The sequence below is a fragment of the Schistocerca piceifrons genome, chromosome 2 (genome assembly GCF_021461385.2).
Source record: "Schistocerca piceifrons isolate TAMUIC-IGC-003096 chromosome 2, iqSchPice1.1, whole genome shotgun sequence".
Classification (NCBI taxonomy): Eukaryota; Metazoa; Arthropoda; class Insecta; order Orthoptera; family Acrididae; genus Schistocerca; species Schistocerca piceifrons.
The window spans coordinates 659,434,033-659,454,732 of NC_060139.1; the positions used below are offsets into that span (position 1 = coordinate 659,434,033).

Here is a 20,700-nt window from a genome sequence, read left to right on the forward strand (position 1 = left end):
GCCGCCCGCGTTCGACGCTTCGTTGCAGCCGCCAAGCGCCTCCCAGGGTCACGCGCCGCCGATCGCTTCCCGTGACCAGCTGTCCTCCGCCATGGAACTCCCGCCCGCTCCGGACCACATGACGTCATCGCGCGTCGGCTACCCCGACGCCATGGAAATCGACCCTTCGGTCCCTCCTGTCTTATTACGGGCGCATACACCGCATGTTGACGTGCACCCTGGACTAGTTTTGCAGGCGTTTCCTAGCTCCCCTCGGACCGTATGGCCGGGTGCGGGTGGCACAGCCTCGCCTGTTGTTAGGCTCCCCACCTCATCGCATACGTCAACATGTGGTCCTCCCCACGGCGGGCGGAAGCCTTATCTCACGACCGTTCGCCGATTTGCGGGGGAGGAATGTGGTGTCACCGCCAGACACCACACTTGCTAGGTGGTAGCTTAAATCGGCCGCGGTCCATGTAGTACATGTCGGACCCGCGTGTCGCCACTGTGATCGCAGACCTAGCGCCACCACCAAGGCAGGTCTCGTGATACGAGAGTGGACTCGCCCAGTTGTACGAGAACCTAGCTACCGCCCAGTTGTACGAGAACCTAGCTACCGCCCAGTTGTACGAAGCCTTTCTCTCTCATTAGCCGAGAGACAGAATAGCCATCAGCTAAGTTAATGGCTACGAACTAGCAAGGAGCCATTTGTATCAGTGCCTATAGCTTACGAGTATTCAAGAGAGATGTATTCCAAGGACCAATAAAAAGATAAGTAATAAGCATCTACATACTTTTCTTCTTATTCATTTATAAGTTCTCATGTTCCAGACTTCACGCCCGTCTGCTTTAGCCTTGCGTGCCCTATCGGCTACAGCGTTAGTCTAGCATTCATTTTCAGCCATCAACTTCACGGTGTCGGCCCAGCTACCGACACAACAATATGTACAATAGTACAGCGTTGTTGTTGTTGCAAACAGTTCTGAAACTGTAGTTAAAAATACTCTCCTCTACATGGTCTTTTTATCCTCCATGGTACTACATATTATTGCCTCAAGATGCCTTGTGAAGTTAGTCTTCCATACAAAATTGTTAAGACTTTCATGGCCACTTGTTGACAAACCCTAGGTAGTCTTCCATCTCCCTCAATGATCAGTAAGTATTGCAGTGAGCGATAATATTGCAAGAAATTTTAGTTTTTTCTTGTAATGGCTAATACTAATAACTATGGTTAAAGATTATTGTGACATACAATTCTATCACCCTCCCCAATAACAATTTACAACTTTGAGCAGGAAATCTTTTTGTACTTCCTGGTGGGTATCTGCTTGGACATCTGAAGATATTAATTTCAGTAGTCAGCATAAAATCATCAAAACATCTTTTCAATATTTGAGGACAATTAAGTATGGAACCAGATTATAAATAAATAAAACTTGATATTATGTCACTAAAATTTAATATTAATTAATTATTATGTGCTTCTGAAGGCATTTCCCCATAATGAATTGACAGGTCTTAGTTCAGCAGCATTGGTTCTGGAAATTAAAACTAACTGTAATTGAATAATACAAATAAAATTATGTTTTTAATAAGAGTACCTCCATGCCTTTCTTCCATGGTTGTGGAAACAACCAATCACTGAACATACAAAAGTTGTAGTCATCAGATTCTGTATTGTGGGAAAAAGACAGGAAAAGCAGAGTAACATTACTGCATCAAATTTGGTTTAAAGTTTGTGGCCACAACCTGCCTGGCTTGGCGCTAGGCCAGCGCACTGAGTGAGTGCTGTCTCGTAGAGTGTATTATTCCAAGACTCACTGCCCCTCCCCCTCTCCCCTTATGGTCTGCCATGCAATAAGCTACAAATCTCGTTCACCTTTGCTGCTCGGTATGTGCAGAAAGTTGTTAGACCTCTCCTCTTGCCCTTCTTGGACAGGAAAGTGATATGTAGTTCCAACAGGATAATGCTGGCCCACTAACTGCCTGTGAAACTCAACGTGCACTCCAAGACGTGCAGCAACTTCCTTGGCCAGCACGATCTCCGGACTTGTCTCTCATCGAGCACCTGTGGGATTTGATGGGATGAGAAGTGTTTCGTGTCGCTCGTCAACCAACAACTCTTACAGAACTACGCGAACAGGTCGAACAGGCCCAGAATAACGTATACAGTATTTGCGATGTGTACGATCGACTGGATGCCAGAATCAACATCTACATAGCCGCCCGTGGAAGCTACACCACATACTAACATGGTTCTTTCAGCAAGGTTCGATACCCGGTCCCTCAGAATCGCTTCCTCTATTGATCTACAAAGGTAATCATTTCATGCACTCGATATTCATTGTTGCAACAATAACTCTTGAGTAAAATGGCTACCTCTAAAAGGGTTATTAATTTTTCAGGCAGTGTACTTGGTAAGGTAGGTGGTTGCTGAGTACTCATGCCAGATTTGATAGTTTATGAAGAGAGAGTCACATCGTCAAGCTCATCAGGCCTTAGCTCATGACTGCCACCTTTGCAAGTATGAAAACTACGTCTTTCTTTCTTTATGATTTTGATCGTGAAGCAAGTGCAAAAAGACCATCCAGGAGCTGCATTCTAAAACCTAACATATCTTTGACTGTTAGATTAATCCTCCAGTGCGTCACTGGGCGATGTATATGTGATAGAACATCAAATATTCGCTATAATGTTTAACAAAATTTACTTTGAATCGAGTAACTGTGGTTTAAAGTTTCATTTCAAAGTCCGACAATTCATGTGTTCAGTCTGATACCTGTGGCTGTATCATAAGAATCTTAGTCACTTGCAGAAAATTACCAGTGGACAAATGGCATAAGCTAACTGGCCATTCTCCTTCTCTTTATCTTAGCGCCTTGGCTCAGTGTTTGACGCTTTGTAGTCAGCATTCTTATTCGGAAGGAATGCGGTTCAGGCCTCATATGGCAAACCGTTTCAGGATTTTCGTGCTTCCACTGAAGCGCCTCAGACAAGCAAATGGATAGTTGCTTAAATAAGGTCAGCGATATCTTTCCCCGTCCTTATGTAGCTGAGCCATTACTTCATCAGGTGTAGTCGACGATGCAAGTACTACACTTTCTTATTTCTTTACCGTCCTAATTAGCTAATGAGCATGCAGAAACTGTAACCGTTGGCTTTACAACTCACCAAATCGTCGTGCATCCACAGGACAGTATCATCTGGCTGTCGCCGGGGCTGGACTACGCACGTCAGGTTGATACCGCTGCCTTGCCAGTGCGTTCTAAAAGGCTCACCCAAAATTGTCGTCTCCGGCTCTGAAAATCAGAAACAGAACACTCTATTAGAATTAAGTGTTTAGTAAGCACCACCGTTGTATAACTCTAAGGTTCTCGCGCCATTGTCAAAGAAGGTGAAATCATGTAGGTTATTCGACAGCGTCACGCTCCTCTTCAGTTTCCTCTGACACAATGGACGTTTCTGCTGCGTTCTTCTTCAGGATCTTCTGGTGTTCGCAGTTATCCGAACATTCTCAAACATCGGTCACAGCTACTTGTAAAAGTGTCTTTCTCCACGCTTACTCTGAAGAAGTGGTGTTGTTGGGTGAAATTTATCTGCTATTGGTGGACCACCGTCACTGGTTAGGTAACAAAACAAGCAGGGAAGGGGAAGGGGAATATTTGTGAAAATACGATATTGCAGTGACTGTGTCGTTCAGAAATACGATGCAAAGTTGCTTGGGACGTCCATGCAAGCGACTTTCAAGTAAAATGTCTCCCCTGTACGGGAAAAGACACGATGTATGTACGAGTGCAGATTGTACACCAGGACCGACCACGGCCTGTCAACTTCATGTTTCAGAATCGAGTCGCCAGCGCTGTTTAGCCTTCGCTATTTCTTCGTGATATGAAGGACGTTGTTTGCACAAAAGAACGCAATATACCGATCTATCGTCATAAACCTTCACAAACTAACTGGAATGACAGGAGAGAGGGATCATAATTCCTGATGCGTATTATGCAGTCGCAGCCGGCCGCAGTGGCCTAGTGGTTCTAGGCACTACAGTCTGGAACCGCGCGACCACTACGGCCGCACGTTCGAATCCTGCCTCGGGCATGGATGTGTGTGATGTCCTTAGGTTAGTTAGGTTTAAGTAGTTCTAAGTTCTAGGGGACTGATGACCTCAGCAGTTAAGTCCCATAGTGCTCAGATCCATTTGAACCATTTTCATGCAGTCGCATAAGCGATGGGTACCCCAGACCTGCTGTAAACAACATTACAATACCATGCAAAAAGAATTTAAATATTTAGTTGGCAAAAAGTAAATGAAACATTACAGGGATCGACAAACGGGATTCATTGTTCTGTACAACAAGAAGCAATCTGTGCTAAATTAGCAGGCGTGGAGCACATGGAGAAATTGGTGGTACGAATAGAAAACTATCTGAAGTCGCACAAATTATTGCACTGTCAGTTGCAACAGTTTTCGACTGAACTGAACGAAGAATGTGGAGACTATATATTACTGCAAGCTACATTGGTTAGATCAAGGCGCATACCTGGAACGATTTTTCGGTTTAAAACTCACTGTTGTTGAATTAAGAACGAGGAAAAGAGTGCAGAAACGAAAATTAGAATATCCAGAATGGATTGCAGACCTCGTATTTTTAGTTTACTTGACTACACACTGCCCACAGTAAGGCACTGCAGGATGGGAAACAACTTCTTTCTGATTTAATGGGATGCATTTACGAAAAGAAAATCGCGTTGTAGTAGGACGTATTCTGACAAATACAGCCCAGTTCCCTAAGCTCACTGGCGTTAAAGAAAACTCGAGGTTCAAAGAATTGCAAGGATAGTTTTAGGGCACTGCCGGTCTTACATCTGTTTCCAAGCTGTTTTTGAGACCATTTGGCGTTTCAGTTTAAAGTGCCCTTATGCATGTACAGATGTAGCTAACTGATCTGTAATGTAATTTCCGTTTTAAAGACAAATCCCTTTAACGTTAGAACTGTTCAGGACATCTAGATTGCTTTCAAATGGTTCAAATGGTTCTGAGAACTATGGGACTTAACATCTGTGGTCATCAGTCCCCTAGAACTTAGAACTACTTACACCTAACTAACCTAAGGACATCACACACATGCCCGAGGCAGGATTCGAACCTGCGATAGATTGCTTTCCTCAAATAGTTTCCACGTCTCCATAACGAGGTTGCGAAAGAGCTACAATATTTCGAATAACGTATATGTGTGAAAGACGTTTTTTGGATTTTCAAAGTAAATAATTCATGGTCACATGGCAGCCTGGGCGTGAAGATCTGTAGAATTGTCTGCCCGTATGTGGACAGATTGTATCAGATAAAAATTACGTCTTCAGAACGCCAGAAAGAAATTAATAATACTGAAAATTTGCTTTGTTTTTGAACTATATTGAGAAATGTGAAATATAACACGAAGTTGGCGCAGTGTGGTTGTATTGTCATTTAAATGCGGCGCGTTCGCTACGCTCAGAAATGGTGGCGTGACGTGATGGTGGGGAAACAGGTCATCCAGGCTGAGCGGCATGACCCTCGTGCCGGGGCACGGCCCACGAGCCGAATCCTAAGCCACCCCTGTTACAGACACATGGTTGACGGCATATGGAAGTTTGGCTCAGAGAGCCTTATGGTAAGGCGACCGCTTGCGATAAGCGGGAAATGTGGGTTCGAGTCCCAGTGTGTCACAAATCTTCGTTGATATTCCATTACACAGCTATTTCAAGTGTTTATTAAAATAATGCCGTGCCGCAGAGTGGTTCCCTGTTCGTTGTATGTATTCCTCACCCACCTTGGCTGCGTATTTACGAGGGTCACTCCAAAACTAATGCACTCTATTTTTTGCAAAAATACAGTTTTCATTCTGCATGTGTGAAAGTTTTACAGTGTATAGATACATCTTTCCCACTTGTTTTCAAACTTAGTTCAACCTGTTCCCGTGAGTGGCACCATCACACCATGTCTTCAAGATGACTGCTACACTTGACGTTCGTCAGAAGCAACATCCTGTCATAGAATTCCTGTGCTGTGAAAATGAGACAGTGGGAAACATCCACAAGAGGTTGAAAAAAGCTGTATGGAGATGCTGCTGTTGATCACAGTACAGTTAGTCGGTGGGCAAGCAGGTTACGTGATGAAAGCCGGCACGGCAATATTGAGGATTGTCCTCGCAACGGCAGGCCTCGTACTGCACACACTCCAGACAAAGTGCAGAGAGTTAACAAATTAGTGACTGCTGACAGACGCATCACAGTGAACGAATTGTCACGCTACGATGGGATAGGGGAAGGAAGTGTTTGCAGAATACTGAAAGTGTTGGCGTTAAAAAAGGTTTGACTGGTTTAAATGGCTCTGAGCACTATGGGACTCAACTTCTGAGGTCATTAGTCCCCTAGAACTTAGAAGTAGTTAAACCTAATTAACCTAAGGACATCACACACATCCATGCCCGACGCAGGATTCGAACCTGCGACCGTAGCGGTCTCGCGGTTCCAGACTGCAGCGCCTAGAACGGCACGGCCACTTCGGCCGGGCAAAAAAGGTTCGTGCCAGGTGGGTTCCCAGGATGTTGACAGTGGCTCACAAAGAAACAAGAAAAACGGTACGCAGTGAACTTTTGGAACAGTACGAGAATGCTGGAGATGAATTTCTCGGAAGAATTGTTACGGGTGATGAAACATGGCTCCATCATTTTTCACCAGAGACTAAAAGGCAAGCAATGGAGTGGCATCACGCAAATTCACCTAAGGAAAAAAAAACTCAAAACCACACCTTCTGCTGGAAAAGTTATGGCTACGGTGTTTTTCGATTACGAAGGACTCTTGCTTGTGGACATCATGCCAAGTGGAACCACCACAAATTCTGATGCATATGTGACGACACTGAAGAAACTTCAGGCTCGACTGAGTCGTGTTCGACCACATCGACAAAAGTAGGATGTTTTGCTATTTCACGACAATGCACGGCCACATGTCAGTCAAAAAACCATGGAAGCGATCACTAAACTCCGATGGACAACACTGAAACACCCACCTTACAGTTCTGACCTGGCTCCATGTGACTATCATCTCTTTGGGAAACTGAAAGACTCTCTTCGTGGAACAAGGTTTGAAGGTGATGACCCCCTTGTGCACGCTGCCAGACAGTGGCTCCTACAGGTTGGTCCAAAATTTTACCGTGCGAGTATACAGACGCTGGTTGCAAGATGGCGTAAGGCAGTTGAGAGGGATGGAAATTATGTAGAGAAATGAAAATATTGTTCCTAAAGGGTGTATCTACACATTGTAAAACTTTCAAACATGTAGAATAAAAGATGGATTAAAAAAATAGTGTGCATTTCTTTTGGAGTGACCCCCGTACTTCCTTGATGCTGGAAGGCCACTACGCTGGAAGCCTCTGCCGTCATATCTATTGAAATTACTTTTCTTCTTAGTAATCCCAACAGCCTCTCGGACTTTGCCTTTATAAATCATGCATTCCTGACTGACAATAGTATGCTGTTGAAATTTGTGTCTAGGCCGCAGTTCCCTTGATGTTCCACTATCGTACGTTTCAGAGTTTAATCTGTCCTTTCAGTTTCACCTGCATACACTTTGCCAAAGCCACGCTTCACTTCACAGGTTCTCCCAGTATACAGGTGGTCAGTTGAGTCCGTTTTGCGGCGAAAAATGTCTTATTTTGTTGTGACTGAAAAATGTGGTCTTCATGCCATTCAACAGAAGAATTCTGCTTACGTGTCCAGTAATACCAGAAACGAGCGGTAACCTAACACAGTGAGAAGGCAGTTCCTAGTTCTTATTATCCCAGTTAACAATATTTAGTCTGGAAGCCCTGCCTATGGACAAACAAAAATACATTTGGCTTTCAGTATCTCTTAAGTACTCAAGCTCTGATTCCAGGTCGTTATTGTCACTAATTCGGAAGAAAAGTGTAGACAATGTATTGAGCATTGCTCGATTCTGTGATCGGTGGTGATGCAACGAGACAGATATACGCCTATATGTGTTTGTAGGCTTTCTGTTTACTGCATGTCCCAGAACATTGCCATATCTTCTATAGATCAACATATCTCGAGTGGGAGATCAAAAATGGTTCAAATGGCTCTGAGCACTATGGGACTTAACTTCTGAGGTCATAAGTCCCCTAGAACTTAGATATACTTAAACCTAACTAACCTAAGGACAACACACACATCCATGCCCGAGGCAGGATTCGAACCTGCGACCGTAGCGGTCGCGCGGTTCCAGACTGAAGCGCCTAGAACCGCTCGGCCACAACGGCCGGCTGTACTTACTTGGGAATGGTTTATTAATAAGAGGTTGGGCCTCCATTTGTCCGTAATACAGCTGCGGTTTTTCTTGGAATACTGCCATATAATGATTGTATAGTCTCCAGTGGAATGTTATGCCGCTCTTCGATAAGAACCTCTTCTAACTCCTGTAGTGACGAGGGATGCGGAAATCTACTCCGGAGTTTGTGCTCCAATACCGCCACAAGCGTTTGTTAATGTTCAAGTCCGGGGACTTTGCTGGCCAGGGAAGACGCTGCATTCCAGCTGCGTGCTCCTCATACCACGATTGTACTGTCCTGCCTGTGTGAATGGGCGCATTATCGTCCTGAAATATGGCATCATTGTTGGGGAACAACATTAGAATCATGGGAAACGCCTGATCACCTAAAATGTTCACATAACCGTTGGCTGTAACACGGTCTTTGAGAATAATGATGGGACCAGCAGAATACCATGATATGGCTGCCCGCACCATCACACTTCCACCTCCATTCGTAACCGTTGGAATCAAGCAATCAGCATTGTAGGCTTCTTTTGGCGTTCTCCAGATGTAAACCCAGCCCGATGTTGGAAATAACGAAAACGTTGACACGTCGGACCATTTGACGTGTTACCACTGATCAGCCGTCCAGGATTTATGCTCCGAGCATCATGTTTTACGCTTCTTTGCGTTGGTTGTCGTCGCTAATGGTTTCGGTATAGCAGCCCGTCCATGAATATTCGCTTTACGTAGTTCTCGACTGACAGTGTCCATAGGTACGGGGTCTCGAAGGTTCGTATTAGCGTACTACGATATCTGTCAATTATGTTAACGTCCTACGATCTCTGTCAATTAGCTTTGATTTGTGCCAACTGCTACGTTTCGACGATGATATCTTTCCAGCCGCGCGGGATTAGCCAAGCGGTCTCAGGCGCTGCAGTCATGGACTGTGCGGCTGGTCCCGGCGGAGGTTCGAGTCCTCCCTCGGGCATGGGTGTGTGTGTTTATTCTTAGGATAATTTAGGTTAAGTAGTCTGTAAGCTTAGGGACTGATGACCTTAGCAGTTAAGTCCCATAAGACTTCACACACATTTGAACATTTTTAACATATCTTTCCATGTTTTGTGTAGGCTGTCATGGCTGTGAAAGAGTTGCTCTTGAAATATTCAATAAATTGGCTGTCCTGGTTACTGATGCTCCAGCTAATCGGGCCCCCACAATCTACATTCTTTGGAACTCTTTTAGGTCTTTCATTGCACGTCGACCTCGGCCCCTGAATGCAAATACGAAGTGTGCACTACTCGTAAACAACCTGAACACGCACAGCACAGCGCGACACGTGCCTTACCTGCGTTGTTGACCGTCATACGCAGCCATCCCATTAATACCACCGTTCACATTATTTTGCCTATCCACTATACCTAATGTATTGCATTGTGAAGATGTCCGAGACCGCCATTCTAACAAGCTTCGACGTGAAATATTTATTTACTAACATCCTATTAGCAGTTACTATGGAGATCATAGGGGCCAAAGTTGCTCCGGACGTGTGTGACCTGGTAGAACAATTTCTGTGAGTGAGCTATTTTAAATACAAAGGAGAATTTTATCAGCAATATGATTTTGCTGTGGGTTCGCTTTTGCAGGCGGCAGCAGCTGACATTTGTACAGAAAATTCTGAATCACACGCATTAAGTAATGCGCCGCTACAGCCTTCTTCTTAGTTTCTTTAAGTGGCTGACACATGTGTTACTTGTAAACACTTTAGCACTTTAAGTGTACAAGAGACCACTCACCAAACAGCAGAAGTGTTGAATCACCGACGGGCACACTAAAAAGATAAGGGAGAACACTTCCTAGCTTTCGGAACGAATCCTTTCTCTTTGTGTGTTCAGCCGGCCGAGATGTCCGAGCGGTTCTAGGCGCTACCGTCTGGAACCGCGCGGCCGCTGCGGTCGCAGGTTCGAATCCTGCGTCGGGCATGGATGTGTGTGATGTCCTTAGGTTAGTTAGGCTTAAGTAGTTCTAAGTTCTAGGGGACTGATGACCTTAGAAGTTAAGTCCAATAGTGCTGAGAGCCATTTTGAACCTCTTTGTGTGTGCCTGTCGACGACACAACGCTTCTGTTTTTCGGTGAGTGGCCTGCTTTACTCCTAAGGTATTTACGTTATAGAGAACCTTCCTACTACATTTGTCATTTGGCCACACGGTAAAAAAGAGCATCATAGATTCTACAATTACTTAAATGACATTTATCGTCACAAGATCATCACTTTCGAAGTAGAAAGTAAGATTGGTCTCCCGTTCCTAGCCGTGTTGGTCTACTGAAGATCTGGCCATAGTGTAAGGCACAGAGTGTATAGAAAACCCACAGACTCAAATAGGTATTTAGATGCGACTTCGTACCACTACCTACACAGAAGAAAGCAGTGCTCAACTCTTTTGTCTTCGTGTGCTTTCCATCTCAGTGACAATGACGGCTTGTAATCTGAGTTGAATTCCTTAAAGGAAACACTAAAGGCAACGGCTAAGATGATTTGTCCATCTTACTATGTTTCGTTAGCTATCCAATGATGATGGCCGCCAATACCAATCGGAAATTTTCAGTCAAAACTTCACTTCTTCGGAGCATGGGCGGGAAAATACCTGTTTATAAAGGAACGCGACATTGGTCTGTGACATTGTTCAGCTAACGGGGATCGAGACGTTGATAGCGTAAGAAAGTGAAGAGGTAGATGACGCGACCGGCCGCGCTGGCCGAGCGGTTCTAGGCGCTTCATCCGGAACCGCGCGACTGCTACGGTCTCAGGTTCGAATGCTGCCTCGGACATGGATGTGTGTAATGTCCTTAGGTTGGTTAGGTTTAAGTAGTTCTAAGTTCTAGGAGACTCATGACTTCCGATGTTAAGTCCCATAGTGCTCAGAGCCATTTGAACCATTTTTTTTTTTTTTTTTTTTTGTAGATGACGCTTGTAACAACCCAGAAGATTTTACCTTGAACGACAGTTATTATCAGTGAATAGAAAAGAAGGAAGGTAGATTAAAGATTAATGCCCCGTCGAAGAGGCCATTAGCTCGGCTTGCGGGAAAGGATGGGGAACGAAACTGAGAGTGTCCTTTCCAACGGAATTACCCCAGAAATTGCTCTAAGGTAAGTGATTTAAGGAAGTTGAGCAAAATCAAAATCTGTATGACTATTCGAGCTGCCATACTCCCAAATGTGAGCCCAGTAATGATCCTTCACTCTCTACGGATGGCTGAATGTAATAGTTAATTACGGTAATTGTAAAAGGTGAAGCCGTTGCAGTCAGAAATGTCACAAAAATTTGTTAATGAGCTGTTAAATTTTATTGATATACTTATTTCACTTCATTAAAAGGTGGTATATTTCGCCAAGATGAGGTTTCCCGTTCAAAGAAAGCTCTGCAGAAACTAGAAAGACGCCTCAGAGAATCGGTTTTTTGAGTTTCTACCCGGTTTCTGCAAGGTGACAAAATTCCCTCTTGTCATCAGATACCTCGAACACCTCCCATAAGATGAAAGATCAAAGCCCCATTGTATCCTCAGTTCTCCACAATTCTGAGATGCAGCTGCACCTGCAACAACTCACCACTTGCACCCTCTGTATTTTATACCAAGGAAAATACAGGGTGAAGTACAGTAACATGCTTATTTAGGAATGCAGTTAAAGAAATTAATGCAGATGTATATTCAATTCTTTGAGGAGCGTCAAGTGCACTATTTAAATTTTACTTTACACGGTTTGAAAGATGGTATCAGTCAGATGGCGTCAATTGTTCTCAATATATTGCATTAATGGAATGCTGAAGTTTCGTTCGACTCTTTCCAGAATATCGATGGGTATGTTCGCGACAGCTTGACGAATGTGGTTCTTCAGCTGAGCCAGGGTGCTAGGACGATCGTTGTAAATAAGTGATGGTTGACAGCCTCCTAAAAAATAAGTCGCAGGGGCTAAATCAGGCGACCCTGCTGGCCTATGCATGTCGCCCTTCAAGGGCGAGGCGAGACCTCCTGGGAAGTGTTGCCTCAAAACAGTCATTGACACACGCGCTGTGTGTGCCCTCCTGCTGGAGCCATACAGTTCCCAGATGCACTTCGTTGACTTTCGGCTGGAAAAACACTTACATAATGAGGACATAACGGTCTTAAGTGACCGTAACTGCCCGTCTTTTTCTTCAAAAATCCATGGACCAGTTATTCCATCTCATGGTAGTACACACCAAACAGTCACACTTTGTGACTGTAGGGGAAGCAGATGAAATTGTCTGGGGTCTCAAGGCTCCAACAGCGCATGTTCTGCTTGTTTACATATCCTGAAAGATAGAAGTCAGTCTCGTCTCAAAAGAAAACGAGTGTGTCGTGAGATACGCCAAGATACGCTTCATATGCATTTTCTCGCGCAAACAAAATCACGTGGCTGCTACACTACCGGCAATTTTTACGGACGAAATTTCTGTTCTTCATGAAGGATTCGCCTCACACAGCGAGCAGACAATCCGGCAGCTGCTGCACGTTTATGGGCAGAGCGCTGAGAGGGAGCCTTACCATGCCAACGTTTTGGGGCGACCTTACTTGTACTGGAAGCCCACGATTCCTTTTCTTCACATCACCAGTTTCCCTGAAGTTGTTTGCCCGTGAAACAATCGACTCATGGCTAGGAACACGACCACGGGTCCAATATTCAGATGAGGGCGGAATGCACATCGCATGGCGATGACTGAGCGACCGTTAGAAAACTACGCTTCGACAGCGAACTCTAGCGCCATCTTCGTCCACTCTCTGACGCTAACAAAACCAAGCGGAGCCAGAACTTTACGCCCCGCCCTCTCCCTCCCCACGTTCCTCGGAGAAACCGTCGCTTCAGAGCGCCAAATTGAATGAACAATACAACAGGTTCCTTCCTCGTAATCCAGAATGTGGCACTGACTTCCATGCATCATACCAGCTATAGTGCTAGATCTCAATATTTTTTCTTAGATCAAAATTACAACACTTATCGCATTCCTATTACCACTATAAGTGTAGCCTGCAGCCTTCCTGTTCCAACACTCGCTTATAAAATAATTCCCAGCTCAATATCACCTCCTACCCTGCCCCTTGCTTCCGTATCACAGTATTGACTCCAGTCAATGAATCTTTCTTTCCCACACTCACAGCAAGTATTGCGAGCTTACGAAAATGAACTTTCCAGAAGCTTCATCTCAGCATCTTTAATTAGCACTAATCACATCACTGCCATTCGTGATTTTCATAGAAATACTACCTTAATCCTATTATTTCACTGAGTGTTTTCTTTAATATTATTTGGTTGTAATGTAACTGCAACCAGCACCCCCACCCCTATCCTACGTGTGAATCGAATGAAAACACAAATTAAAGAAGAGAAAATTCTTCCATTACCAGGATTCCGACTGGCTATCTCCAAGCTGAACGCCACATTCCAAAGATGTGTCAATGGCTTCCGCTTTGAGGTAACATTTCCCCACCACCCGTCCTCTTAGCTGCAGATAGTATATTCCCATTTGCCGTTACATCATCGAGAACGAAACGGAAATTTGGCATTTGTGGTAAGGTCTTATGGGATCAAAATACTGAGGTCATCGGTCCCTAAGCTTACGCACTACTTAATCTAACTTAAACTAACTTACGCTAAGGACAACACACACACCCATGCCCGAAGGAAGACTCGAACCTCCGACGGGGGGAGCAACGCGGACCGTACAAGACGCCTAGACCGCGCGGCTACCTGTACGGGATTTTTCATTACATTCCTCCGGGGATTTCAGAAGACGACTACGCGAAAACTACAATAAATGTGAATCACATACTTTTTGCACTTTCTTTCTTTCTTTCTTTCTGACGTCCGTGATTTCCTCAAAATCAAATTGTCTCAGCGTTGGAATGGACGTGCTTCCCATGACTCTCCTGTTCTGCGGTGGATGCCACTGTCACCTACATAAATCCACGGGGTTTCATCTTTTTATGGGGTTAGGTAAAAAGGTCGTGTGTTCCTGCCTCCAGTGAAACGTAATATGGAAGAATAGCATCTGGAGTTATAAACTAATTCTGTAGTTACGTATATCGGTATTTAGGAAGCTAATAATTGCAACAAAGAGTGACAGTGAAGTACTTTGTTGATAAAAGAATTCGGTGAAACAGTTTTGATTGTTAGAAAATCTTCACAATAACTCTGACTTCGGGAATTTTTATCACTGTGGTCGTTTCACGAGAAGCGTATTGCCCGGAACGTTATCTTAAATATCTCATGGAAGCGTGAGCCAAAGATGGCGTTTTATTGGCAGAACACTTAGAATGCGACTCAGATCTACTAAACAGACACTACCCGTCAGTCATCTTCTGTAACATTGCACTGTGTGGAATTCCTATCACTTAGAATTGATGGTTTCTTAGAGATAAGTACACGAACGATTCAACTCTCCAGCCTAACACCGCTGTAGTTTGTTCACACCTCGTGACAATTAAATGATCGCGTACATAATTCTATGTGTTGACACTTATATGCCTCTTCCACTAATGCGATTTGAGACTGATGAGCAGTACCAACCTGCCATACGGTTCTCCTTATATTCTGTTTATGTACTCACGCCAGTTTTAGGTTGTTCCAGATGGTGAGTGACAGACATTTTTATGACTGAAACTTCCTGGTAGATTAATACTGTGTGCCGGACCGAGACTCGAACTGGGGACCTTTGTTGGCAAATGCTCTACCGACTGACCTATCGAAGAACGACTCACGCCCGGTCCTCACAGCTTTACTTCTGTGCTACCCAAATACGACTCACGACCCGTCCCCAAAGCGTCATTTCTGCCAGTACCTCGTCTCCTACCTTCCAAACTTCACAGAAGCTCTCCTGCGAACGTTGCAGAACTAGCACTCCTGGAAGAAAGGATACTGCGGAGACATGGCTTAGCCACAGCCTGAGGGATGTATCTAGAATGAAGAGCTTCTGTGAAGTTTGGCAGGTAGAAGACGAGGTACTAGCAGAAATGACGCTATGGGGACGGGTCGTAAGCCGCGTTTGGGTAGCTGAGTCGGATACCGGCACGGTAGCTCAGTGTGTTTGTTCAGAGAGCAGGCTCGTCTCTGTAATAAAAAAACTGAGTGAAGGAATCAACAACGAACTCCAACGGATGTCATGTGACGTCCACTACGACCAAACACAACGAGGAATAAGGACCAAAAAATTAATCAAAACAATGTCGGTAGAACACTCGCCTGGGAAATACGCACTCCGCTGCAGAGTGAAAATTTCATCCTGGATTTTTTCGACTGCTGTATTTCTATTGATGTGTCATAAATAGTGTTATCGTACAGTATTAGATTTCTCGGCCTATTTATGCACATCACGCTACATTTTCTTCCGTACCCTCCCTATTTTCCATAGTTTTTCACTGAATCCCAGTACCATAAAAAAGAGCTAGTTTTAGTGCAGTGCACCCATGTTTAGGAACTCAGTTATCGTATTGTTGTTTGTTCCTACCAACATTACATTATTGGCACAGTCCTCTACTCGCTATAGTTTGTGGAACTTGCTAGCTGAATATATGTTGAAGGATTGTTGGATGATGTTAGTTGCTTATTTTGTAGTATATTCGACACAAGATCCAATGTTCTCTGTTCAGTATTGATTGAAGAAAGTATCAGTTCATAACAAGAGAGTGAGCTTATTTAGCTGGAGATTTCATTGAATTTCGTATTCTATCCGTTATTTGCATTGTTGTCACCGCAGTATTCGTTTTAAAAGCAAGATTACACACCTTTTAAGGCGAGGTCTACCGATACAATATTCGTTGTAGCAAGAATGAGTCTCGCACCTCAACAATACACGATGGTAATATCTCATGCAGCAAATGAGTCTTCGTGTTTACTCTGTCACTTCTTTTTTAAATAAATGAACTGACATTTCAGCAGTTGAGCTGTTAAGACTGGCAACTCTTTAGACAGACTCGCAGTTTGTTATCTGCGTAAACTTCCTCCACCATCTGTTCCTCCACCATCTATACGGCAGGAATGGCTCTTTTCCAACACCAACATCCCTCAATGGTTGTGTGTGTATATCCTTTCTGGAGCAGGTGTTAATCACCTACAGATGTACATAGAGCATTGCCTCCAAAGAATTCAATTTAGATGGATGTTCCTAAATAACAGAGATAAAGACAACATTCTGTGAGGTGAGTGAAATACCTTATCTTTCCACAGTATATTAGAACACACTCACACACACACACACACACACACACACACACACACACACACACACACACACGAAGCTGTAATTCGCTACAACGGAGCGCCTGAAACCTCTACTAGACAGCCTTCAGACAGTTTACATGAAAAAGTAGAATAAACACGAATTATGACGGTTTATAACCACATGCAGCAGTAGAGGCCAGCATGTGTGGACACAGCTATCCACCTGTCCAGGACAGAGCATTCGGATCAGCGCACAGTGAAACGACTAGTATAAAGATCCGTGTGTATCTACATCTACGCAGAATCCCCGCAAGCCACCGTGCGGTGCTTGGTGGAGCGTACCCTGTGCTACTACTTGTCATTGCCCCCCCCCTCCCCCTCCCACCTGTTCCATTCGCAAACAGAGCGAGGGAAAAACGACTGTTTATATGCCTACTTATGAGCCCTTATTTCTCGTATCTTATCTTCGTGGTCCTTACGCGCAATGCATGTTGGCGGCAGTAGAATCGTTCGGCAGTCAGCTTCAAATGGCGGTTCTCTAAATTTACTCAATAGTGTTTCTCGGAAAGAACGTCCCTTCCCTCCAGGGAATCCCATTTGAGTTGCCGAAGCATCTCCGCAAACTTACGTGTTGTTTGAACCTACCGGTAACATATCTAATAGCCCGGCTCTGAATGGCTTCTATGTCTTCCTCCAATCCGACCTGGTACGGATCTCCAATATTCTAGCAGTACTCAAGAATAGGTAGCACCAGTGTCCCATATGCAGTCTCCTTTAGAAGTGAACTACTCTTTCCTGAAATTCTCCAAATAAATCGAAGTCGACCACTTGCCTTCCCTAACACAATTTTCACATGCTCGGTTCACCTGATTGTGTCAGACTGGACACTGCTAATACTGTATTCGAACATTGCAGGTTTCTTTTTCCTACTCATCCGCAGTAACTTACATTTTTCCACATTTAAGGCTAGTTGCCATTCATCACACCAACTGGAAATTTATTCTAAGTCGTCTTGTACCTTCCTATAGTCATTAAACTTCGACACCTTACCCTGCACCACGGCATCATCAGCAAATAACCACAGATTTCTGTACAACATGCCGCCAAATAATTTACGTTTATAGAGAATAACAGCGGTCCTATTCGCTTCCTGCCGGCCGATGTGGCCGAGCGGTTCTAGGCGCTTCAGTCTGGAGCCGCGCGACCGCTACGGTCTCAGGTTCGAATCATGCCTCGGGCGTGGATGTGTGTGATGTCCTTAGGTTAGGTAGGTTTAAGTAGTTCTAAGTTCTAGGGGACTGATGACCTCAGATGTTAAGTCCCATAGTGCTCAGAACCATTTGAACCTATTCGCTTCCCTGGGGCACTCCTGACTATACCGTTGTCTCTAGATGAACACTCTCCGTCGACGACAATATACTGGGTTCTATTGTTTAAGAAGTCTTCGAGCCACTCACATATCTGTGCACTTATTCTATATGCTCGTACCTTCGTTAACAGCCTGCAATGGGGCACCGTGTCAAACGCTTTCCGGAAATTTAAAAATATCGAGCCTGCCTGTTGCCTTTCATCCATAGTTCTCGGTATATCATGAGAGAAATGAGCAAGCCGAGTTTCGTACGAGCGATAAACCATGGTGGTTCGCGGACATAAGAATCTTAGTCTCAAGAAAGTATATTATAATCGAAATGAGAACATGTTCCAGGATTCTGCAGCAAACAGAAGTCCGGGATATTGATCTGTAATTTTGCGGGTCCGTTCTTTTACCACCTTTCTTATGTATTGGAGTCATCTGCGCTTTTTTCCAGTCGCTTGGAACTTCGAGCTGGGCGAGAGATTAACGATAAATGCAAACTAGATAAGGGGCCAATGCCGTAGAGTACTCTTTGTAAAATCGGACTGGGATACCATCCGGACCTGGTACTTTACTTGTTTTCAAATTTTTGTTTCTTTACGCCAGGTATCCTTATTTCTGTGTCGTCCATACAGGAGTCTGCCTGGTGGCCAAATGACGGTATGTTTGTACAGTTCCCCTGTATGAAGGATTTCTTGAACGTGAAATTTAAAGCTTCAACTTTTGTTTTGCTGTCTTCAACTGCCACACCAGACTGGTCAACAGCGGACTTAGACCCGTTTAGCGATTTTACATACGCCCAGAATTTTCTCGAGCTCTCTGTCAGATATTTTGCTAGGTTGTGACGGTGATAGTTGTATGCTTCGCGCATAGATCTTTCCACAGATGCACGAATCTACTAACCTTCCCTTGTCGTCATTTGAGCTTCCCCTTTTGAACCTAGAGTGCAACAGCCTCTGCTTCCTCAGCATTCGCCGAATTTCGTTATTAAACCATGGTGGTTCATTTACATCCTTTATGCACTTACCAGGCACGTAGCTCTCCAGCCCACGACTTACAACCTCCTTAAACTCTAATTTATGCAGCACATATTACTCCAGTGTTTTTCCTACATGAGACCACCTTAGCCAAGGAACACTTTCAAAGAGTGCTGGCAAATCCAGAACGTTTAAAAGCAAGACGCTGTTGACTGGTCAGTTCTTCATCTGTGACGGATACTCAAGTATTTCTCTATTGTTCCAGGGGGCCAGTCTTTCTTCGTTTAACGGCATGCCGTAAACGTCCTGTTCTTGAGTCTTTTCTCCAATTGTGCACGACACAAAGCTTTACGCCTCGCATGGGCCCGTCAACACTGACATTGAATTGTTGATCGCTGGGAACATGTTGCCTGGTCGGACGAGTCTCGTTTCAAATTGTATCGAGCGGATGGGCGTGTACTTGTATGGAGACAGCCTCGTGAATCTATGGATCCTGCATGTCAGCAGGGGACGTTTCAAGCTGATGGCGGCTCTTTAAGGGGGGGGGGGGGGGGGGGTAGGACGTCAAACGGGCCGACTTGGTGCAGGAGAGGCACCACAGGACATTTTAATTCCTACTGTCTATACTTTTACAAATAAATTCATAAAACTTTGTCAGCACGACCAGGAAGGATTGAGAACTCACACTAAGAGCAGTGGAAGTTCAAAAACGTAGAAAATATCTTTTTTTTTACATGTGAAATTTCATCATTTTTTTCACTTACTAATGCCTGCATTTGTTTCTGTAGGTACACTTTTCTTCCTAAGTAAGAGAGATTCTTTGATTAATTTTGCACAGCATACAAGCAGTACTTACAGGTGTATGAAACTCTAGAATTTTCCAAATCTAGTAAAAACTGTGGCAAAAATTGAGATAATAAACTATAAAATTTGAGTTTTTTCTAAACATGAAGTTTAAAATGTAACAATTCATTCATTTTTTCATAAATTAAATAAACCCTAGAGTTTCATACACATGTAACTACAGTTTGTATGCTGTGCAAAATTCATGGAAGAATCTCTCTTACTTAGGAAGAAAAGTGTACTTGTAGCAACAAATGCAGTCAGTAGTAAGTGAAAAAATGATGAAATTTCACATGTAAAAAAATGTGTTTTGTTACGTTTTTGAACTTCCACTGCTATGAATATGAATCCTGAATCCTTCCTGATCATGCTTTCAAAGGTTCATGAATTTATTTGTAAAAGTATAGACAGTGGAAATTAAAATGTCCTGTGGTGCCTCTCCTGCTCCAAGTCGGCCCGTTTGACCTCCTACCCCCCTTAATGGTGTTGGGCGTGTGCAGTTGAAGTGATAAAGGACCCCTGATAATTCTAGATACGACTCTGACAGGTGAGACGTATGTAAGCATCCTGTCTGATCACCTACATTCATTCATGTCCATTGTGCATTCTGGCGGAGTTGGGCCATTCTAGCAGTTCAATGCGACGCCCCACACATCCAGAATTGCTACAGAGTGGCTCCAGGGACACTCTTCTGAGTTTAAACACTTCCACTGGCCACCGAGCTCCCCAGACATGAACATTATTGAGCATATGCGGGATGCCTTGCAACGTGCTGTTCAGAAGAGATCTCCACCCCTCGCATTCGATGTTAGGCAGGTATAACAGTTTCTTTCGCTCTTCAGTGTAGTAAATAATAAGGCCCCATAATAGCAGATTACAGTAGAATATGTCGTTCTCGTTAGTACGTAAACACCCAGTTACGAGTTTACAGGCTTAGAAATGAATATCATCTGCTGATCTGAGGTGGCGAGCAAGCTCAGAGTGGGCCATCGGTTCTAGGCAATACACTCTGGAATCGCGGG

At 44.2% G+C, this 20,700-nt stretch overlaps 1 protein-coding gene across 1 annotated transcript in view; it reads right to left on the reverse strand.

Moving 5' to 3' along the window:
* Nucleotides 1-20,700, reverse strand: part of LOC124776504 (muscle M-line assembly protein unc-89-like) — a 105,205-nt gene that overhangs the window by 22,686 nt on the left and 61,819 nt on the right. Inside the window, exon 4 of the mRNA XM_047251525.1 lies at nt 3,151-3,278. Coding sequence (XP_047107481.1) covers nt 3,151-3,278 — 128 coding nt within the window. The remainder of the gene's footprint in view (nt 1-3,150; nt 3,279-20,700) is intronic.